This window comes from Pollachius pollachius, assembly GCF_949987615.1.
Source record: "Pollachius pollachius genome assembly, chromosome: 19".
Classification (NCBI taxonomy): Eukaryota; Metazoa; Chordata; class Actinopteri; order Gadiformes; family Gadidae; genus Pollachius; species Pollachius pollachius.
The window spans coordinates 9,396,993-9,419,075 of NC_136952.1; the positions used below are offsets into that span (position 1 = coordinate 9,396,993).

A 22,083-nucleotide genomic window follows, 5' to 3' on the forward strand; every position below is an offset into this window, starting at 1 on the left:
GATCGGCCAGAGGATTTTCAAACGTTGTCAACAGATTGCGTGTCCAAGGTTTGCGCATTAGCTCAAACGTAAAGTGAATCTCTATTGTCGCAAGTCGATAGAAAATAACTTGTAGGTCCTTTAATAAGCTGTGGGGGGCAGCAACTCACAAGTCGTGCCAAATAAAAAAAGAAGAAGTAGTCTATGGGTAAACAACACTCTGAGAACTACAGTAAATGCATCCCCAGTAAAAGAAGGTAAGTGATATGTGAAGTAACAAGCGGGTACTTTTCTGTTGATAATATTGTATGGTTTCCCCCATCAACGATGGACAATACGCTATCTTAATAGCTAAACAATTCAGATGGCACTAGCTAGCTGCTAGCCTGCTTCCTGCATTACATCCACATTTGTCCGTTTTTTTAAAACATATATGCTGGAATAACTGACTATCTCAAATTTGTTTTTCCATGTTGTGGCTATAGCCAAGACCATGGCCGCGTCCTCTTCGTCGTCCTCTGCGGGAGGAGTGAGTGGAAGTTCAGTGACAGGCTCAGGGTTCAGCGCCTCAGAGCTCATACCGCCCAGGAAGGTCCTCTACACATACCCGAAGGGTGCGGGTGAAATGATGGAAGGTAGGTCATGGTACCGGTGTGTCCATCCAGATGTTCACGTTTGCTAAGAGAAACAGAGGGTAAAGACGCGAGATCAGGATGCTCTCACGAGGCTAACCCCCTTCTGAGAAGCTGCGATTCATTTGGGTCCACTCTAGTGGACATTGCGTTTTGGTTAGTATTTCCTGGCTCATACAGTTCTCATGGTTAAGACAAAGGACATTCTGCGCTTTTCTAGGATATCAGATGTTTTGGGGGTGTGACCCCATCTTGAAATGGGCTTCCCTTACCACCGTGGGTGGACAGGGACAGAAAGAAATTCCCAAAAGTAAATATGAAATAGGAATAATGAGTTTTCAGAGCAGCGTGATCATATTTTTCTCTGTTGTGGGTCTTTGGCGTATTTGTTCCTGACTGTTTTCAAGAAGAAACAGGGAAAACAGAGCATGGCTACTGATAGACTGGTAGACAGTCGACTAAAATATAAAATATAATTTGTGCATCTGACACTTTTAAGCAATTAGGTTAGGCATCTTTCTCAAGGATGCCTACATATAAGGATGTGTACATCGGGGATCGAACCATCAACGCATGGGTAGTCAAACACTGTAACCACTACACTATCTTGATGATGTTCCTGATGAAAAATATATAATTTGTCGTGATTTAAGTATTTTATTCCTTCAGTACTGTTATGGTTTCATGCGGTTTGCATAGTAAGTAGTATAAGATACACATGTAAACATTTTAGTGTGCACACATTTGATGCACAACATTACCTATGGTTTTCAATCACATTTTGTTGTTTAACAGAGACTTTTATCCAAAGCAACACAGTTACACCTCTTCATTGCATTATTTTATTCGCTATTGTATGTGATTGGTCTCAATCTAATAGCTCTTTATTTTTTGTCTATTTGTATATTTGTCTATCGAACACATTACTGTCCGGTACCACATGAGAGGATTTAGTTTATGGATATCAGGCCCAGCTGGCTGGATGCCCATTTCTATTGCGTGTCTTGCTTCGAATGCACTAATTAATGTGCTTAGTTAGGATTTGGCACAGAAACCGCGAGTGTTGCAAAGCTCAGAACAAAGTGTGACTCTGGGAGCACAGTGAGGCTCTGGCCTTTTTGCCTGTTCCTTGTTTTTGTACTATTGTGCTGTGTGGGTGTGTGTGTAGGGGGTGTTAGTATGTGATTTCAACACTCCAATCTTTGCATTTACATAAGGCTGAAAGTCGCGACATATTTTCTTATTTCCAGAACAAGAAAAACAAGTTGATATATGGTTGTTTGTGTGTTATTTCTAGGGTCACAGCTTTCTAGATTGATAGATGGATTCTAAGATAGATGGATAGTCATTTATTGCCCTCAAAGAGGACAGTTATTTTCATGGACAACGGGGTGGAGTTTTACCCACAGTAGACACGGTACAGAAAACATAATGTTACACAAACCCCTGAATGCATACAGACTTACACATAAAAAGAGGGTTCCAGGTAGTCTAGTGTGGGTCAATCTTTCCTAATTCTAATCTAGATGCAATGGTGTGTGTGTCTGTGTTTCAGATGGATCTGACAGATTTCTATGTGAGTCTGTATTCAGCTACCAAGTGGCATCGACATTAAAACAAGTGAAGCATGGTATGTATAATACAATTCATTATAATTCAATTAAATGGTAATGGTAACATTTTATGTTTGTTAACGTGCAACTGAGAGCCTCACACTAATAGATTCATTTGTTTGTAGATCAACAGGTGTCGCGAATGGAGAAACTTGCAAGTTTAGTCGAAGAGCTGGAGGCAGATGAATGGCGATACAAGCCCATCGAGCAGTTACTGGGATTCACTCCATCATAAATAAATAAATATGATAAAAAAGTTCCAGTGGCCTTTGGTTGCATTTCATTCAGATGGACTGCTTAGCAAAGATAAAACATTTAATGTGTCTTCCTTTTATATAGTGTAAAACAGATTGTTATTATTCTACAGTAATGTGATGATTTTCTTCATACGTGAACACACTAAGTGTTTTTATCCAGTTCTTGCTGTAGCATTTGTTCTGTTTCCATTTCCAACATTGGAACTATATCACTTTGCTGTGCCACCGTCATCATGAATGGTTCCAGTACACATTGTTTTCTGGAAAGCTTGTGTTATTGCTGTTTACCTGTGTTGACCTTCGGTACACCCTCCTGGGTGTGTGAAAACAAGAATTACACATAACTCCTGCTCTTTATTGGCATCATAACAAGTGCCCATAAAGGTAACCCTTATTTGTATTTCTCAATTTCAAACTTATTCTTGGCCATTTATAAAAGGATCTTGGATTAGTTAAAAAAATCTACTTTGCCATGTTTTATTTTATACCGTTGTATTTTTCTTACTAGCTGTCTGCTATATAAAATTGGTAAGGCAAATGAAGATGTTATACTATATGCAGAAATCATGTAAAACGAAATGTTTTAATTTGTACCTCAGTTAAATGGTTTGTGTTGAATATACATTCAACTTTGTATTGTTTTTATTGCTCACTGCTTCAGCACAGGTGGTAATAAACTGTTATCTTATCTAAAGCTCCCGACCCAATCAAACTTCATTTGTTTTGAAGACTGTTAACCTCAAAGTTCCTGGCAGTGAATAGATGTTATCATACGAGTGGTAGGTGGTTGTACAAAATGTACTGTTCGAAGGGCTAATGCTTCCTCTTTTTCTTTTTTTTTCTTTTTTTTAACATATCGCAGATAACTCGCATGACATAGGACACCTTGAGCTGAATCTCAGATATACTTTTCAACTATGTCATGGATATTATTATGCAAATGTACAAATTCAATGACTGAAGTTTTAACTTTATTCTGAAGGTAACCTAACTTTCCTTAAACTTCTACTACATGTGTATAGTTGAACCAACAAAAATATCTGCATACACACTGAAATCTAATCTAAATGCAAACATGTCCATCCGGGCTAACAGTTGAAGATGTTATTGAATCGGATCGAAAGGATAACAAGGAACTTAGAACATTCTGTGCTTTCTGCAGTGTTGTTTTCTCGGAGCTCCGCCTCGCAGTAGAAAAGCCTTCACACCCCACTCCCTCCCTCCCTACCTCCCTCCCGTATTTTTCCACAGCATATACGGTATCAGTCTCTCGGTCAACAAACTTGGGATACGTCTTAAACATCCTGGGAGCTTTTCAGCTTGTTTATCTCGCAAGTTGAGCTCTTCCTGTTGACATACACATGTAGGCCACCACTATAGGCTAATTCTGTCAGTGGAATCCTATTCCCTTCTGCTTGTTGTACATGGGATCGGATTCAGGAGGGACATACCTGTACACATAAGAATTTAGTCATATGACCTGCAATGTGCAGAATGCATGGCAATATATTGGCCATTACAACTTGACAGTGGCGATACATTCTTCACCTTGTACAATGCACAAGGTGAATTTGTCTTTGTCTTGCTTTCTGGAACAAGTACAATGGGCTGCATACGAATGTTGTTTTCAAAAATATTCACAATCACAACTGCATCCTATTATAACATCTAACATTATGTACTCGAATTGTATGTGCTACTGTATCGTACTGTAAAAAACGATGCGTTGTTGGTTTTTTTTTTAACTCGAACGCATTCACCGATAGCCCAAAAACATGATGTAATGTTTGAGCAAAACAAATGACGTAATGTGCACTGCAACACTGAACCATTGGAGTTTTGCATATTTTAACCATTTCAACTCCTCTTGGTTCCTGGAGAGCAGTTTAGTTTTGTTGTTTTGGTTGTTTGTGGATGTTAAACAATTAAACGTATCTTTGTCCGGGCATGTTCTTGGAAATTTCCACAACACTAATGTCCTATTGTCACCCCAGCCCCTTTCTTTTCTTCTGTTTCCTCTTCTCTGCTGGCATGTTACCAGGCAGGCTATAGCGTTGATGCCGTGCCTCTCTTTTTGATTGGCTGATCGACGAGGAATGGGCGTGTGCTAACGACTGCGGTATAAATACATTGTTGCGAAGAAAGAAAGCTGCAGAGCTGAGCAGCTGATGAAACGAATCAGTATTAGCAGAGCCAGTCTAGATAGCTGTTGTTTTTATGGAACTTCTCACAGTTTTCGGTTCGTAACGACGCTTCTGCAGCTTTATACTTTACTGTAAGTATTAATGTGCACTTGCTTACTTAGCTTAATGAGAATATAATTTGTTTAGCTCATTCTTGCTGGGAACTTTGGTTAGATTATCAATAATCCGTCTCGTCTCAAATTACCAAACTGACATGTAGGCAGTTTTATCTCTTAATATGCGCTATCGTGGAATTGTCTGGTCAGAATCATGTGTAATAATATTTTTATTGTCTTCTTGCAGAACAAAGCAGTTGACTGCGAGTTCAGCATTTCCCAAGTGGACCGCTATGCCTACTCTATCTGCACCTTGTGACGTGAGCAGTCTGCCCCCTTCTCCGGTGGACAGGTCGCCTAGGAGGATGTCCTGGGGCAAACTGGTCCAGAGATTTACAGATTTTGGTGCAGGGGTCAACAACAGCAGCATAGAGGAGTCCAGCTCAAACAACGGCAGCAGGAGTGACCTTTCAGACTCAGGTACCAGCAATGTCCTCCATGTTCTTCATTGTTCTCAAAACGTGTGTGTGTGTGCCAAACACATCAGGTCCAGCTCCAGTACAGTTCCACATCATATTAACAGATTCCCTCTTTATTTTCCTCATCAGGGTCGGACGTTTCCGGCGAGCTGTGCCCGTCCAACGACGACCTGTTCTACGACCCCATGGAGGAGACGATACTCAAGGAGGTGGTGCTGCTCATCGCTCACAGCCTGCGGGAAGCCAAAGACTCTGACTGCGCCCTGCGGTGCGCCAAACTCCTCATCCCCGACAAACTCCTGGACCACATCGGACGCGAGCTGCTCCAGCTGGCGACCAGCGAGCCCTGTGGCCTGCGAGGCGCGTCCATCGACCTGTGCGTGGAGCACGGGGATCTCTGCGAGAGCGTGGAGCAGATCTCCGTGGACCCGTACCTAGTGCCCACCTTCCAGCTGACGCTCGTGCTCCGGTTGGAGTCCGGCGGGCTGTGGCCAAAGATCCAAGAACTGTTCAACACCAAGCACCCCTCGGCCCCTGTGGTCAAGCAGGTGATCAGATTGGGAACGGGCTTCCGGGTGATCAAGAAAAAACTCTACAGTTCCGAAGAGTTGTTCATCGAGGAGTGTTGAGAGTGACAAACCAACGGATGGCGTTATAAAGGTTGTGCCTGAATAGTGAACTTGACCTTTTAAAATGACCCTCACAATGTCCTTTTACGAAAAAAGCTGTTTATTGTGTTAAATGTTTATGTTTCCTTCCTAAATGTAAAGTGGCTTTATAACTTGGCTTAAATATTGTTTCCTCTATAAGGGAGCCTCCGTTACGGTACAACAAGAAGTGAAACGTGCCCTGCACCTTTCACTTCGCTTAAACATACCAGTTATCCGTTTTAAATGGACATCTTTCAGAGTTTGTGTGTGTGTGCGTGCGTGTGTGTGTGTGTGTGTACCTCAGTTTCTATTGAAACCATATAATGGCAGCTAGCTCTATGGTCACTCTGTTGTTTTGCAAGTTGTTGTACACCAGGAGTACCAGTGCGGGCTTGAACGACCGCTTTGGTTCAAAGCGCAAAGGCCTAGCAGTAGTCTACTTACTTTGTGTTATATGCAAGAGGACGTTCAGCAAAAGTCTAATGTAACTTGTTTTATTTTCATTTTTTTATAACGTGGACCTGTCTTGCATTCCAATGTATTTATTTGACATTCAAATAGTCACACCATTGCACTGTTTTGTACATTCATGACTGCAGAATAAATTATTTTCTAACAAATGGGACTTTGACTTTCATGCTGGGTGTTTAATGTGTGTAATAACATATTAAAAGGTCCCTTCTACATAGTCTAGCAATGCCTCACCTTGTATTACAAAAAGCAATGTGTGTTTACACAAATATACAAAAACCTACAAATATGAGAACATGCGTCATTTTACGGCTGGATGACTTCTTCACAGATTTTGACTATAATTTGAATAAAGGCGGATTGCTGTGAGTATTTGAATGCACAGGCACTATCTCACTAACAGGGCCCATAAAACACAGAACTTTTTCTATGCAGATAAAGGCATTGCAACGTTCTCTTTGTCCCACATCCAGGTCTATATATTTTTGTTTTCGTGACCATCGCCACAATCCTCACACCAACTCGACCTACATTTAACCTCCAAAGATAGTTCCACCTTAACATTACAGTCAAGAGGCTTCACAGAACGAGCGAACACAGTGAGAGCAGACTATAGAAGAAAAGTAAGGCTTCTGCAGGACAATGGAAGCTAAGAAGGTATGCAGCATTTTCCTTTCCCCTGTGGTCTGAAACAGTGTGTCGTCATGCTCAAAGCCATGTCTCCCAGCCCCAGCATTCTGGCGAAGAGGTTTGTTGGACAAGCAAAATATGCTTACCCGGCTTTGATTTTCACCCCTCCCATCCTCTGTACCCACAAAGATGACTCAGATCCAACGTGTTAATCCATCCAAGTTTATTTCTTCTCTTTTGTATTCATTCGGGAGTAAAAACAAGGTGCGACAGTGAGCTTTGATGGCTTTCAGTAGTTATTTTTCTTCTCTTATTTTTCTAATTTAATTTGCCGGATTTTAAAATAAATACATTCATAAAATAAAAGACACACACCGCTACGGCTGAGGGTTGTCCTAATCAAACTTTGACAGCTTGATTATCAAAGGCTTTCACACTTAAAAAACACAGACCGTAAGTGTGCTACAGGTCAATGAGACTAACATGCAAAATAAATTAACATAAAACCAGTTGTCTGACTGGAATATAAATAGACAGGTGGTCAAAGAAGGTAGATCATATTCCTGCATAGTTTCTGCGTAAAGCGTGGATGTGTGAAACGATAAGATGGAGCTCAAAGCTGACACCTTGATGGGTAGAATCGTCTAAGAGGAAGCATTCACTGTGGTGCTTGAAATATATTCTCTTTGCTACAGAAATTGCAACCACTCTTCTAACTATTTATGCAAGTCTCATTCGGCATTCTCTGTTAAAACCGCGAGGTAAAAACAAAGTTGGCTTTATGGCACATTAATTGTGTTCTGTTATTTTGTAGGATTATCCAAAACCCATGTTAACTCAGGAAGACCATTTATGTGTGTGTGTGTGTGTGTGTGTGTGTGTGTGTGTGTGTTTGTGTATGTGTATGTGTGTTTGTGTGTGTGTATGTATGTGTGTGTTTGTGAACATCATGGTTTTTAGTCACAGCTCTAACTTGATATCTTCCTGAGCATCCCGTGTTTCTTCAAGTAAAAGAGATGCCCGTTGCGTATCGCAGCAGAGTGGAGTTGGGTACTTGGGTTTTCCTGAATGTCGCACGGTATCTATGTACAACCGGCCTGGTGGCCGTGTGGGGATGATTCTCTCAACCTGGAGAACAAAGAGGAAAAGGTCAACATTCCTAATAGAGCCACCTGGAGATAGACTCATGATAGGTCAACTTACAGGCCCATCCAGTGGACTGAACCAACTGGTCATTTTGTTATGTATTGGTTTATTTGACAGGTACAGTACACACTAATTTATGCTTTTTAGCCGGGAAGTTAGCCAGGAAGACTAGTTTACATCTTGGTGGACACCCACAAGCTTCCTGTGTGACATCACTGTAGGGTTGACTTTATAAATAACTTGTATCCGGCTTTAACCACAGCCAACATCCCACCTGTTTGTCGGATGACTAAGAAAAGGACAACACAAAACCATATGAAGGGTGCTCGCCTTGCAGTGTGAGGTAAAGCTTCAGCCGTTTATCATGGGTGAGATCTCGGACAGCTTGGCACAGCTTGGCGTGCGGGCCTTCTGGGCTCTTTGGTACAGATCGTTGTCTCCGAAGTAGCGTGCGCGGTAGAGCATGCCCTCTTCTGCGGGACAACAAAGGGCAACACAGCTTAACAAGAGAACAAGGCTTTTAACGCACCTGCATCAAATCACCTTTGGCCGTGGATTCAATTAAATGCCAATATGAATAAAGGATAATAGTGTGGTTAGTGAAAAAAACCTTAATGGTTCTTGACCAGTATTCTACCATTTATTCACGTTCATCAGCCACTGCTTAGCGCCAGATTGAAATGCTTGTTAGAGGAGGATACAAATGGCTATGTACAGTGCATGTTTTAAAAGAAAGAAGAAATGTATTCTCGATCATCTGAATGGTATGACGGATAATATACCATCTTTGACTCAATTAATTTGACTTAAAAAAGAATGAAACAAAGAAACAAAATGTCAGTGTTTGAGTGAGAGTGTGATTCTCTTCAAATATTTGAGCGGAGGACATACTCTGCTGCTTCTCCTTCCAGCAGTTGTTGCGCAGATTGGAGACAAAGTCCTCCTCAACTGCACGCTCCACGCTCTTCAGTTTGGCCGCGCTGTTGTCCCTCGTGAAGTGGTCGCCCACATAGTACGCCACCTTCAGGGTCTCTGTCAGTCTCTTGTGCGTGTGGCCCGAGGAGCTAAGTGAGGAGGAGGAGGAGGAGGAGGAGGAGGAGGAGGAGTAGAAGGATATTAGCAGTGTCTGACAGGCTTCAAATTTTCAGATCACTTTATTGTCTATCAAATACCTTGACAAAAAATCATAGACACAAATGGCTCATACTGTACACATGACACATGAAACCGATAAAAACAGCAATGTTCCCATTTCCGATACTGTAAATCTAAGCACAAAGGGATGCCCAGTAACTGGGAGTGGTGTTTCTTTAAAATATGTGAGGGGGAGTCATGTTTGAAAGACTGAGCTGTCAACATACAGATGTCTCTGAGATATGTTGGAGTCAGGGGATGAAAAGGAAGACATTATGAATGATTTCAGGAGGACCTTTCCCTACAAGGTCAACATCGGGTATGAAAGTGCTGCATAGGAACAATGGGTTTTATTCAAGAAAATGGGTATGAAACAACGTGAGCATAATACATACACTTTTCATTTTCACATGTCGTATATCTTAAAAGAAAGATCAAGTTAATTCCATAACATATCTATGAAATTATTTTGAGTTTTCATTTATTATTTATTTTTCAAGGCCTTTTTGAAGGCCTCAGTAACTTTGACAAGTATAAAATGGCTGTCTAAGAAGACATTGACATTGTTTGTTGACAATGGGAGTCACACTCACGGTCTGAAGCTGAGGCTGTAGGGGGGGTTGGTGACCATCATCTGACTGAGGGCTGACACTATGACCAGGATAAGGATGGGCATGACCTGGACAAAGAGAGCAAGGCCTCCCTGCAAGACAACATGTTCCCTGTCACAATGCAGCACTACACTCGAGGAGAAATCTGAAAGAAGCCACACAGTACCCTTACTGATTACGAAAAAACGGTTAATGTAACGCAATGTCGCCCCCTGCTGTTACAAAGTACATCATTTAAAAAATCGAGTGGAATCTGAAATGGTGAGGAAATATATGATTGTATGGCATTACTTCTCGCTGCCGTTCCCTTCTCTCGGGTCTCTGATTGCGCATCCTCCCATTGGTGTACACTGGTGTGTTACCTGGAGAAAAACCAGGCCGTCACACACATCAGAAAGTACAAGCACACAAGTCCCTTGCTATAGCACTTAATGGGCACTATCTAAAAAAGCTAAACAAAAACACATACTTGATGGGTAGACTCCTCCAAAGAACATATTGAAGAGGTCCTCGGGGGATATGTCTGCCTGGAAGGGTCCGTTTTCTGGCCCGGGGTCTGTGGGGTCCCCCCTCTCCTCCTCACACTGATCATATTGTCTCCGTTTGCCAACGTTGCTCAGAACCGCGTAGGCATTCCCTATAGCTGTGGAACACAAAAAACATGGGCCTTATTCACATGGCGGCCATCTTGGTTCCATTTTGGTTCTTGAAACTAGCTGGGTGTGGGGCAAAAGTGGAATTTCCAATTCAGTTGCCGCACCCGGCTTGTGATTTGAACCAAAAATGGCGGCTAGGTGAATAAGGACGTCTTATTGACGTAAGGGGAGGGGGTTAGATCCCCCACTGTCCACACAGTCTGCACATAGAGGCATTCCTGACCAAGAGGGCTTAACCCCTCCCCGGTCATTGAGGACATATCATATCTAGAAATGTTATACTGCCAGTTGCTTTGGATGAAAGTGTCTGCTAATCGAAAAGTATAATTGAAAATAGAATAGAAATAGAAAAAAACATCCCATGGATTACCTTTGAAAGCTTCTGTTGCACCTGGAGCGTGGTTTTTGTCCGGGTGGAATCTCAAAGCAAGTTTCTTATATGCTCTTTTCAGTTCATCTTGTGGAGCCTCTTTCAGAACCCCCAGTATTTCATAGAAGTCTTTGCACTGTTTTATCCTGTGTAGGGAAAAGAACCACGCCATGATATCTATGTCAGGAGCGAGAAGAATTGATTGTCCAAAGGCTAAAGTTTTTATATTATGAAACGCACAGCCTGGAGACCATGCTGGTCATGTGACCTCACGTTATGTTTCGCTACACGGATCAGTCCGGCCCTCTAGCCGCCAGCATCGTTTGCGGTGGACGGGAGTCCTTGCCTCGATAGACAAGCTCCTTCAGCCAATCAGGGGAACAAAGGATTGTTTTCAGAGACAGTCCGATAGTGCACTGCGCGCTCTCGTTCTTGTTCAATAGTTGTTATGGACTCGAGTTCTGCAATCACTAAACGTATTGCTCTGTTCACTCTACTAAAAGGCTAACGTTATTGCTCGTTGCTTCGGGAGATGCCATTACTGCTTGCCAGCGGCGGCCTGTATTTTACGTCATCACCGTCCCTGAATGGCCCTCATTACATTTTAATTTCTGGAAATCATTGTGGGTGGCTAGAGGTCCGGATTGATCCGTGTAGTGAAAACATAACGTGAGGTCACATGATCAGCATGGTCTACAGGCTACAGTATACTGTGCTTGTGTAGCATCTTATCCTAGTTACATACCCCCATACAATACGGGGGTATGTAATGGGTTGACTAACTATTGTGAGTGGTGGGCACTTGGTTCTATGAACATCCTTACTGTACGACAGTGATACATTGTTTCTCTTTCTTCGCCGAATGTACTTAATGTAAGTCGCTTTGGATAATAGCATCTGCTAAATGTAAATGTATATGTAGCTTATATAGATTTGTTCCCTCAGCCCAGTCCAAAAAAAAATCCATCAGTTTTATTTTTTCCTGTCCTGAACAGTATCAGAGCCACATCATGAATGAACACACCTCTTCACAGCCTCCAACTGGTCCGAAGTGTAGGGTTTGGCTGCTTCAGGTTGTTTCTTCTCCTCTCCGGAGGCCTGGTGCCGGTGTCTGGCCTCTCCATTGGACCTTTGGTGGCCTGTATGTCCCGGCGTGAATCCATTCTTGGCTATCATGTCCAGCAGCACTAAAATATTCATAAACAAACTGTTAGCATTCAGATTCCATCAATTAAATACCTAAATTATGTGATAGTGGGAACAAAGAGCATTGACATGGAATGTATAACATTTATAATAATACACCAGCTCAAATGCTAAAGCCAACCTGTGCTTACATATAGTGTTGGATATCATAGCGCATGTTAAAAAAGACACTTTCTAAACAGGACCACAAGCGGTTTATAATAGCCTATTATATATATATATATATATATATATATATATATATATATAATAATTTCGTGCAACATTCATTTAGCCAAATAAAACACCCGTTTTGATCAAAGATCGAAGCCATACTACAAGACGTTAACATAGTCTGGGAACTAGGCCCCGGTTTGAGGCACAGCCATGTTCATCCTGGGATGCAGTTGATGCTGCGGAGGATGCTGCATGACTACACAGCTAACACGCGCGGCTCGGGCGACTTACTCTTTCCTTTATTCGTCGGGAAGAGTCTCTGCGCCTTCTCCAGAAACCGTCGAGCTTTCTCCGTTTCATGGTTTGACAACGCCGCCGTTGCGATTTCAATGCAACGATCTGCTTCATCCCTGTTTACTTCCATCTCGATTACCGGGCCAGAAGTAAATAAAGACGCCGGGTGATGACGTCACACGCCGTGCATGCAGTGTACAAATGATATGTTGTCGATCTTGCACGTCAATCTTCCAGTTTCCAGTTGATTGAAGAATAGTTGTTTCATGAAGATATGGCATGCGAGAGCATCACCACAGTAAACAGCAATGTGAGCTCACTGCGTTTCAATATGACTCCACTAGATGGCGACACATCCTCTCCCATTACATCTAGGAATCAAAGTGACGACACAGTACCAGGATCTGTAGGCCTAGCCTACTTATAAAACTCACTCACAATTATGAAGTCGGGAACACTTTACAATCTATGAACTCTTCCCATTCATTCTTTCTTCATCAGTTCACCTTAAATATGCTCCATCTGTTCTCTCGCCAGGACGTGAGAGCTGCAAAGTACACGCGTATGACTAATCTCACACAAACACGCCAAGATGGTTGATTATTTGCAGCAGGGAGCTCTCACCTCGCACTAGTCTGGTGATCCCGCTTTGAAATAACGTGGAATTACATTATTTTAAACATATTCATGTTTGCTTCTTCACGGTGAATGATGCACCGATTGTCTCGAGTGCAGAAGTCGCTAGGGTAGCCTACTTTTGTTGATGTGAACCCTCAGAGGAGTTCACACACTGTGGAGGACGTTTAATTCTTCACTTGTTGTGATTCTATTGACATGCTACTACTTGAAAAGCCTTATTCATAATATATTTTTTGCGGATGTAAATTGTAATGGAGGCCTATTATAAAAATAGGACAACTAATTTCCTTCATTATCTCGTTGGCCAACAGTGTATAATGGTCCAGTGTATGGCTTATCAATTGATTTTTCAAGATACATTTTAGAAATAGAGAAATAGGGAGTATATTAAAAAATGGAAATCACGATCAATATTCAAAGGACTCAATGATCGTGTATTCAAATTGAAACAGTTGTGTTGGCTAAGCAAGCACACATAATATGCTTGCAAAGTAACGTGAGTGCGTTGGTTAAATATTGAAACCAACGCACACATATTTGTGCCTGGAGAATGTTATGGTTACACGCGTACCCAGATTCTTCGTAGAACATGATCAATAAGGAGACAATGACAAAATTGTATTTGCATAACTAATGGATCTGCAACACTCCACGTCTACAACAACTTAAAATGCACACTTCATATATAAGTTACATTTTGACGCGTATCATAAGAAGCCTCGGTCCAGTTCTCGACAAAAGTAGCATTTAGTCTTATTTGGTCAAGAACTGAACCGTAGCTTATTAAGATCAACGTGTTCAAATACACATAGGTTTGGCCGAGTATGTCAGATCACAAACAGATGTAGGCTGAACAGGAAGCCTGCGTTGATCACCGCACGTTACCAAACAGGGGGGGGGGGGGCTTGGATGGCTTTAGGTCTTTATCGGTTATACATTGTATTGATTTACGCTTTTGGTTACACGTTGTCGGTATCACTTGAGTTCATGTGTTTGTGGTGCGCGTTTGATACAATACGTATTTCTACCAAAAAAATGGATCACCGGGGGTCAATTTACATCTGGCACGGAATGAATAAAGTGTGAACGTGAACAGCAGATAGAGTAGCAGCCAATAGGAGGCCGCGCCTAAGGTGGTACCAAAGCTCCATTGGCCAATCGTCGCTACCAGCTTGTCGACCGCATCTCACAGATGCGTACTAAACTGCACAGTGCTCGCCTGTATTAGGGTTTATATGCGTTGAGTTAGCTAGAAAAGTCACTCGGTCAACAACATCGGTTTAAACATTGTCCTCGGGTACTTTTGTGTCGGATTCGTCGGTTCTTTCCGTGAGTATGACTGTGATATGTAGCTCTTCGGTGCACGTTCAGGGCTGCTGTTTTGCACGTTGTTACATAGCCAGTAGTCAGCGTCACCACCACCATCACCATCTCTCCCCAGCGTTACCTTAGAGAGAAACCAGTCGGCCCACTGCTTCTGTTACCAAAGACGATAAATATGTACTTTGTGGGGGGGGAACTCGACAATGTTTTAATGTGTAGCTTTCATTCTGTACTGTAGACTCCATCACTATGACGGCGGACACTGAGCTCCACGCTAGGAACGGACATGTTCTGCCGGAGCCTTCAGCGTCGATTGACACATTTGATCACTCGTACAAAGAACAGGAAGGCCCCAAACCTCCCAAGGAAATAGTATGGAAGAATGTGGTATTGATGACTTTCCTGCACGTCGGGGCATTGTACGGATTGTTCCAAGTCCCCTCAGCATCTTACATGACCTTGCTCTGGTGTAAGTATTTCGTAACATTGGATTGAATCTACCTGATGCTGTAACACCTCTTGCATGCTTACCGAGTGCATTTCTCTTCCCCCCCCCCCCCCCCCCCCCGTGATCTAATCTGTTGACGTATCCCTGGTCGCCACACAGCCGGCGTGTGCTTTGTGATCAGTGCTTTAGGGGTAACAGCGGGAGCCCACCGTTTGTGGAGTCACCGGACTTACAAGGCCTCCCTACCCCTACGAGTGTTTCTTGGCTTGGCTAACTCCATGGCCTTTCAGGTAACTGCGTTTGACCACAAACAAACACACGCCCACACACGGGTCCCCACACATGCACATGAGTCATAATTACGGTTTTCATAATACTCTCAAGCACCACATTGGGCTGCAAATGCATGTAATCTTAACACCTTATGGCAATCCACAGAATGACATCTTCGAGTGGGCGCGAGACCATCGGGTCCACCATAAGTACTCTGAGACGGACGCAGACCCCCACAACGCCGTGCGGGGGTTCTTCTTTGCCCACATCGGATGGCTCATGGTTCGCAAGCACCCCGACGTCATAGAAAAAGGACGCAAGCTGGAGCTCAGCGACCTGAAGGCAGACAAAATTGTCATGTTTCAAAGGAAGTGAGTAGTGTGAAGAGAAACTTTGGTGTATTAATCGAGGAACTTGATCTTTTGTGTGCATGCTACCCTTTTTTTCTAGTATTCTCTGAAGATATGATTTTTCATCCACCTGTTGGATTTATTGGCAAATACTTCTAAGGCTAATAAAGTAACACGGGGAAAAAAAAGTAAAAAGTGTTGCGGGACCAACATAAGTCTGTTTCACTGATGGAACTTAAAGAAATGACTGTGTGCCCTGCACTGTTATTGAGTTAACGTGACCACAGATGAGTCACTCCTCTCTTACCGTTTGCCTCTTACTCCCCGGCCCACTAGGTACTACAAGTCGTCTGTGGTGCTCATGTGCTTCATGCTGCCCATGTTGGTGCCCTGGTACATGTGGGGAGAGTCTCTTTGGGTGGCCTACTTTGTGCCTTCCCTGCTGAGGTACACCCTGGTCCTAAACGCCACCTGGCTGGTCAACAGCGCTGCCCACATGTGGGGGAACAGGCCGTACGACACCAACATCAACCCCAGAGAGAACAAGTTTGTGACCTTCAGTGCCATAGGTGAGCGAAATGAATCTCCCGCTGCGGTCCCATGTTTTTAGAACGGACAGGGCTCCCACTGAGGGCAGATGTTGCGTTAGTTCACTGAGAATCGGGAGAATTTTCAGTGCATGATGTTACTTCTGAATAATTCTCTTTGAAAATGTTTGCCGTCTGCCAAACAACAAAAAATATTTCCCTAATCCTATATCGATTTGCATTTGGGATACATTTTGGAAATTTGGTTACTGATGCAACATACCTCAACGCTTTAGTTAGTTTTTGGGGGATTTTAATGACTTACCCGAAGCTACATTGTTTTTGTCTCTTTAGGTGAGGGATTCCATAACTACCACCACACTTTCCCATACGACTACGCCACGAGCGAGTACGGCATGAAGCTGAACCTCACCACCTGCTTCATCGACCTCATGTGCTTCCTGGGCCTGGCGACGGACAGGAAGAGGGCCTCCCGGGACATAGTGCAGGCCCGGGTACAGCGCACGGGCGATGCGAGCATTCGAAGTGGCTAAGAGGGCCAGCCAGAGGTAGAGAGCGAGGGGGAGAGAGGGAGAAACAAAACGGCCTGCATCAACAGAACCGTCATCAAAAAGGACGTCAAAAATCCTGATTGTGTGTTTTTTGATCATTGTTTTAGGAGCCGTGTGTCTTTTTGTGTAGCTACATCCAACCGCCACGATTACATCGCATTCTGTTGATATTCATACATTACTCTCGTGTCTACGAATATCCAAAATATGAAAAGAAGGTGTACCCCATTTAAAAGTGTGTGACACTTTTATTCATCCTGACTTTGTTGGGTTGAAGCGGAAAACAAAAGAAAGTGTAGAGAAGGATGACAATCCATGAGCTCTATTCCAGAATAACCGCTGCTATGGACCGCTCACACACACACACACACACACAGCCCCGGTTAAACGGGGATGGTGATAACGTTGCAAAAGGCAATCCGTAATGAAATCTCTAAAAGAGTCATGGGAGTAGCTTCAGTTTCAACCCTTGGCTACGTCTCCCTTAGCACTTTGTAGTATACTGTCTCTGTGTCGCGACAACGCAATTCTCAACAGTTAAATCGGTTGCCACAGATGAGTTTACTAGTTGCCAGATAGTAGAGAACCAAAAAATGTGACTGAGAATATTCCCCTTTGCCTCGTGAGCCGTTTAATTTGGACACATTAGCCCTGGTCTTGACAACAATCGGTGTGTACAGTGTTTCACAGTGTAGAATATACTGTGTAACTTGCAGTGACATTTTAGTGGGGAACATACGCTATACTGTTTAGAGACGCTGTATACACAGTGATGTAAGCAAACCGAAAACTTGATACTTTTTTCCAATACCTCAGTATATTGGTAACTTGTATACTGAAGTGGTCGTCATAGCGTAGAGTAAACCAATTCAAATATTCCTTTACAACCCCCCCTGATCTGATATTTCAAACGGAAATCAGTTACCTAGGAAGAACGATCTTTTGAATCGGTTACACACTTTTTTTTGTGTGTAAGGCTAAGTCTGCGTCATATTTTTCTCCAAACAACGGGAAGATGTGACAAATGTCCAACATTCTAACTGCCATTCCTTGACAATCTCTGACGTCAAGGGTTGCTTTGTTACTCGTACGGGCGGATTCCGTTGGGCTTCAATCTGCAAAGGCTACGAAATATGCCATGGTCTTCAGAACGTGCCAATTGTTGACGTGTTTTTTTTTTCTTCATCATGCACATGTGGCCCATCTATATCACAGTGTGGGTTTTCTATTGCTTCTGCGCTATAATATCTTATAGGAGGGTTTTTGGAAGTGTGGTAGTGTGTCGCTTTGCTTTATTCAAGACTTGTCTCGTTCCTGGCTAAGAGAAAAAATATTCTATATATCTAATGTATGGATATATACATATATATTGATTTCTTTATGTAGTATACGGCATGGGGCGGAATGACCCTGCGTTTTGGGGTCCTGTAGCAGCCGGTTATGTAACAGTTCTGGTGTCTCAAAATGATGTGCTGTGCATGGAATACATGTTGTGGTGCACTTACCTTTTGCCTAGCGATTCTAGTGGCGAAAAACCCCTAAAGAACCAAAAGCATAGCTTTTGGATAATCAGAACTGTTGCTTTGTTTTCTTTGTATGCCAATGCCTGGTTTCCCCTTTCGGTGTCTTTTTGCTCGGTTGATTGTCCTGAAAAGAATTTGTGACGCGTTTCTATATTTCATCTTAATATCTGGTTGTACGCTGGGCTTGAATGCATATTCATTTATTTATTTTGTTGCCTGTTTTGGTTAAGTTATTGTATGTCCATGAGGAAGAAATATATTCATTTAAAAAGGCGGAAACAAAACTGCTTTCTGAAATGTTAATATTTTCCTTAACTATATTGAATAAGAGCCTGATATGATGCCTAAAAAGTCAGGATAAAGCCTAATGCCTTATGACTTACATCCATTCCTGATCTGTTTTGTAATCCTGTCAATTATGATAAAAGTGCAACTTTATAAAGCAAATCAGAAGGTTTGATTTTACAATCTTAACACCTCACTTAACTCCTACCTACCACACAAGCATTTCAATACAAGTGTAAGAAGTTTTAAGTAATGGCAAAACGAAATCACTTTTAGTAGCTGGTGTTCATTTCAGAATTTAAACAAGATACAAATTGGTGACCAGCAGTGAATGTTTACCTTGGTGTTTTGTAAGTCATTAAACTTAGTGGTCCTGACTGGTTTGTTCTAGTACAGGTATAGCTGCGTAAATGCAGTGTTATTTTTTTTGGGGAACTATCATAGAAAGTACTAAAACTTAACAAGCCACAAGCCATCCAAACATCGATTGCTGTTCAGAACTGTATGACACGATATATCATTCATGACTGATGGAGGCACAAGGATCTTCTGAATGACATGTGAAATATAAATATATTCTGAAATAAAATACACTGGTATTTTCATTACTCTTCCAATTAAACTCAGTTGTTGTTTTTTGTGCACACTGAATGCAATCAGTAGTCTACAATGCATTCTGAACAACTCTCCTACTTGGAAAGTAAGTCTACATCTTGTTGACACACCCGTCTATTTATATTACTGGCCCCTATAGTTAGGGCAGTCGCTTAAAAGAAAAAAGGAACAACATCAAATTGCATAAGGTCGAATGTAGTAAGCACATTTGAGATGGTGAACCTCTATAGAGCACAGCGGTGTGGAACTGTTCTAGCAACCGGCATGCACGTTGCAAAGTTACATCATGTCCCCGTCACCGCAGTCGGACACGAGGTTACTGCAGTTCAGCCTCCAGGCCTCCTGCCCGCATGCACAGCGCGCGATCCGCAGCGTCTGATTCAACTCGGCCAATCAGCAATAGATCCTTGACTTGTGACTCTCTTGGACCAATCCTTAAAATGAGGTAGCCGCCTTAACGACGAGTCGGTGCAAGTTCCGGACTGAGGTGTACCGTTTTAGACGCAAAATATTTCCGAACGGGTTTGACAACTTTTCCGGCTGTAGGGCGCCACCTCCTGTAGGCCGGTAGCCTGTTCTAGCCCTCAGGAGGTTGCTCTCTATTATTTGGTGTTGGTCTATGCCGTGGGCAATCCCAGCCGGTCGATAACGACATCGCCCCGACAAGGGGCCGTTTGGACTCAGGGGGCTCAAAAGTTAAAACCCCTTATTGGTGAAGTGACATAAGTTTAAATATCAAGATGAAATGTCAGCAAAGGCGAAAGACCACAATTATATTTTTGGGGCTGATGCAATTCTAATAAAAAAATATCACAAAAAAGACTACCCCTGACCAATTCTCATCAAAAATGATTATTTTCCAGCACATTATTGTTTGTTATCTGCCTTACTTGTACATAGAAAACTTCACTAGTTCATTGGCTTCAAGACCCTTTATATCTGGAAAATTACACGTGGCCGAAATTCCTCCCACCTCATATCAGAGAATATCAGGTGAAGAACATCAAATGGGAATCGAAACGGACACACTAAAGCAGTGTACAATTAGAATGCATACTAACATGCCTGCTATGTAATCAGGAAGCCATCCATCAACAGCTAAGGCAAATCGAAGTTAGCCTACTTAATATTTAACAACATACTCAGACAAACACTCAAAATACAGCCAAGGGGAGAAACAACAGACTTAAACAAACGCTCAAAATACAGCCAGAGGGAAAAAGAACAACAGACCTATAGACAAGACTCCAACTACAGCCAAAGGGAAAAACAACGACAGACCAAGCCATTTTGGCCAGTCCAGTCAAGGTAACTCAAAAAAGCCATTGCAATAGTAAAGTTTCATTGGCTGTATTGGTCCTAATATTCTACTGCGTCATATATTTAAAATACACCAACATGGATTTAGTGGAACAAATTTTTTCAAGCTTAAAAGCAGAGGGACACGGTCTGGGTAAAATGGTGTTCATATTTGAGGGTCTATGTATCCAACATTATCACAAGCTACTACCTGGGCTACCTGGGATGGTTTAACCCCATGTGTAGTGATGCTGAGCAGAGGGTCACACACTAATATCAGGCCCTTGTGAGGTGGGGCTGCATGGATCAGTGTTTACGTTTGTTTGCAATGATACTACATACCATATATTTGCATATGGTGACACTATGCTCAAGTAACTGATAGCAAAAACGGCTATTCACCCCCGCTCGCAACTTGTGGAATCCTCCTATGTAATCGTCTATGTCAGTGTCGAGAAGACCTAGTGTCAAGTGATGAGGTTCCTTCATAGTTCAATTGCGCTTACTTAATTAGCCTGTAATACTAAAGGTCATAACTCACAAGTAAGATAGTGATTATAATAAATTAAAAAATCAGAATCGCTTTTTTGGACATTATTTGGAGGTCCCTAGGGATCACATTAAAACTTGAATTATTATTACCATTGTGGACCTTAAACCACAAGTAATGTGTCTTACTGCTCTTCAGCTGTAGTAGGTTAGATGCCATGCAGATTTGTATTTGGCGCAGGCGGTTCACAAGGGACTGTGTTGTGCTCTGAAGCCAGTTGGAAGGGCTTCACAGAGCTCGTGGTTGGACACGTGTTCCTTGAGCCGGACGCGCAACTGCTCTTTCTAGGATTCTGCTCAGAAAAAGAAAGTCAGAGATCAATCGGTCGTCTGCGAGGTCATCAGGGTCCCGACCTGCCTTTTAGAGGATAGGGGATACTGCGGCAGTTTTGAAGCTAGAGGGTACCAGGCCAGCTCCCATGGAGGAGTTGACAACGTCCACTATGATGCCTGCAAAGGTTAAAGGTGACATATTATACCACCAGGTGTGAGTGTGATCAGCCATTACAAGCCGTTTTGAAAATCTGCCTCATCTGACATCACAAGTGGGCGTGTCCACCTAGATATGTGCTGGATAGATCAGTCTACCAGCCTACCCAGTGGACTGTAGCAAGCGTTGCTCATCTATCCGTCATACATCTACGTGGTCACGCCCACTTGTGATGTCAGAAGAGGCACAAAATATATAGATATATTATATTATACCACAATTCCCGCCTCCGAGGCTCCAGTTCCCTCGGTCAAATGTCTATGGGAAATAGCATGGGGTTCTTGAATGATCATACATAACAAACTCTGTAGGTGGGGAAGAAGTAAAAGCTGTGTCACGTTTTGACCTACACACTTTTTCCATCTAGTTTCCAATGTCGTTTTGGATTGTCGGTGCCATTAAAGTAGCATTAATAATAGTTTACTACTTTAACAGCACCGACAATCCAAAAACCCAGTCGAAACAAGATGGAAAACGTGTGAAGTTCCAAACGTCATGCAGCTTTTACTTCTTCGCCACCTACAGAGTTTGTTATGGACGATCATTAAAAAACGCCATGTTATTTCCAATAAACATTTGACAGAGGGAACCGGGAGCCTCAGAGGCGGGACTTATTCTTCAGAGATCTATAGGGGAGAAGGAGAACTGGCCACCATGGAGGGAGCCA

At 42.6% G+C, this 22,083-nt stretch overlaps 4 protein-coding genes across 4 annotated transcripts; 3 read left to right on the plus strand and 1 right to left on the minus strand.

Annotated features, from left to right (window-relative positions):
- Positions 1 to 150: 150 nt before the first annotated feature.
- Positions 151 to 3,145, plus strand: anapc16 (anaphase promoting complex subunit 16). The gene is made up of 4 exons (XM_079756493.1): positions 151 to 236; positions 465 to 614; positions 2,167 to 2,241; positions 2,350 to 3,145. Exons 2-4 carry the CDS (start codon positions 473 to 475, stop codon positions 2,457 to 2,459), a joined length of 327 nt encoding a protein of 108 aa, XP_079612619.1. The 5' UTR covers positions 151 to 236; positions 465 to 472; the 3' UTR covers positions 2,460 to 3,145.
- A 1,501-nt stretch (positions 3,146 to 4,646) lies between these two features.
- ddit4 (DNA-damage-inducible transcript 4) lies at positions 4,647 to 6,474 on the plus strand. The gene is made up of 3 exons (XM_079756484.1): positions 4,647 to 4,756; positions 4,968 to 5,200; positions 5,329 to 6,474. The coding sequence occupies exons 1-3, from the start codon at positions 4,650 to 4,652 to the stop codon at positions 5,826 to 5,828; spliced, it is 840 nt and encodes a 279-aa protein (XP_079612610.1). The 5' UTR covers positions 4,647 to 4,649; the 3' UTR covers positions 5,829 to 6,474.
- A 1,973-nt stretch (positions 6,475 to 8,447) lies between these two features.
- On the minus strand, positions 8,448 to 12,653 carry dnajb12b (DnaJ heat shock protein family (Hsp40) member B12b; the record flags this gene model as incomplete). The annotated part of the gene is made up of 8 exons (XM_079756480.1): positions 8,448 to 8,569; positions 8,988 to 9,160; positions 9,824 to 9,933; positions 10,133 to 10,203; positions 10,311 to 10,484; positions 10,868 to 11,013; positions 11,892 to 12,054; positions 12,521 to 12,653. 8 exons carry the CDS (start codon positions 12,651 to 12,653, stop codon positions 8,448 to 8,450), a joined length of 1,092 nt encoding a protein of 363 aa, XP_079612606.1.
- A 1,673-nt stretch (positions 12,654 to 14,326) lies between these two features.
- scd (stearoyl-CoA desaturase (delta-9-desaturase)) lies at positions 14,327 to 19,085 on the plus strand. The gene is made up of 6 exons (XM_079756481.1): positions 14,327 to 14,491; positions 14,724 to 14,954; positions 15,093 to 15,223; positions 15,372 to 15,577; positions 15,893 to 16,125; positions 16,438 to 19,085. Exons 2-6 carry the CDS (start codon positions 14,735 to 14,737, stop codon positions 16,635 to 16,637), a joined length of 990 nt encoding a protein of 329 aa, XP_079612607.1. The 5' UTR covers positions 14,327 to 14,491; positions 14,724 to 14,734; the 3' UTR covers positions 16,638 to 19,085.
- Positions 19,086 to 22,083: the final 2,998 nt, after the last annotated feature.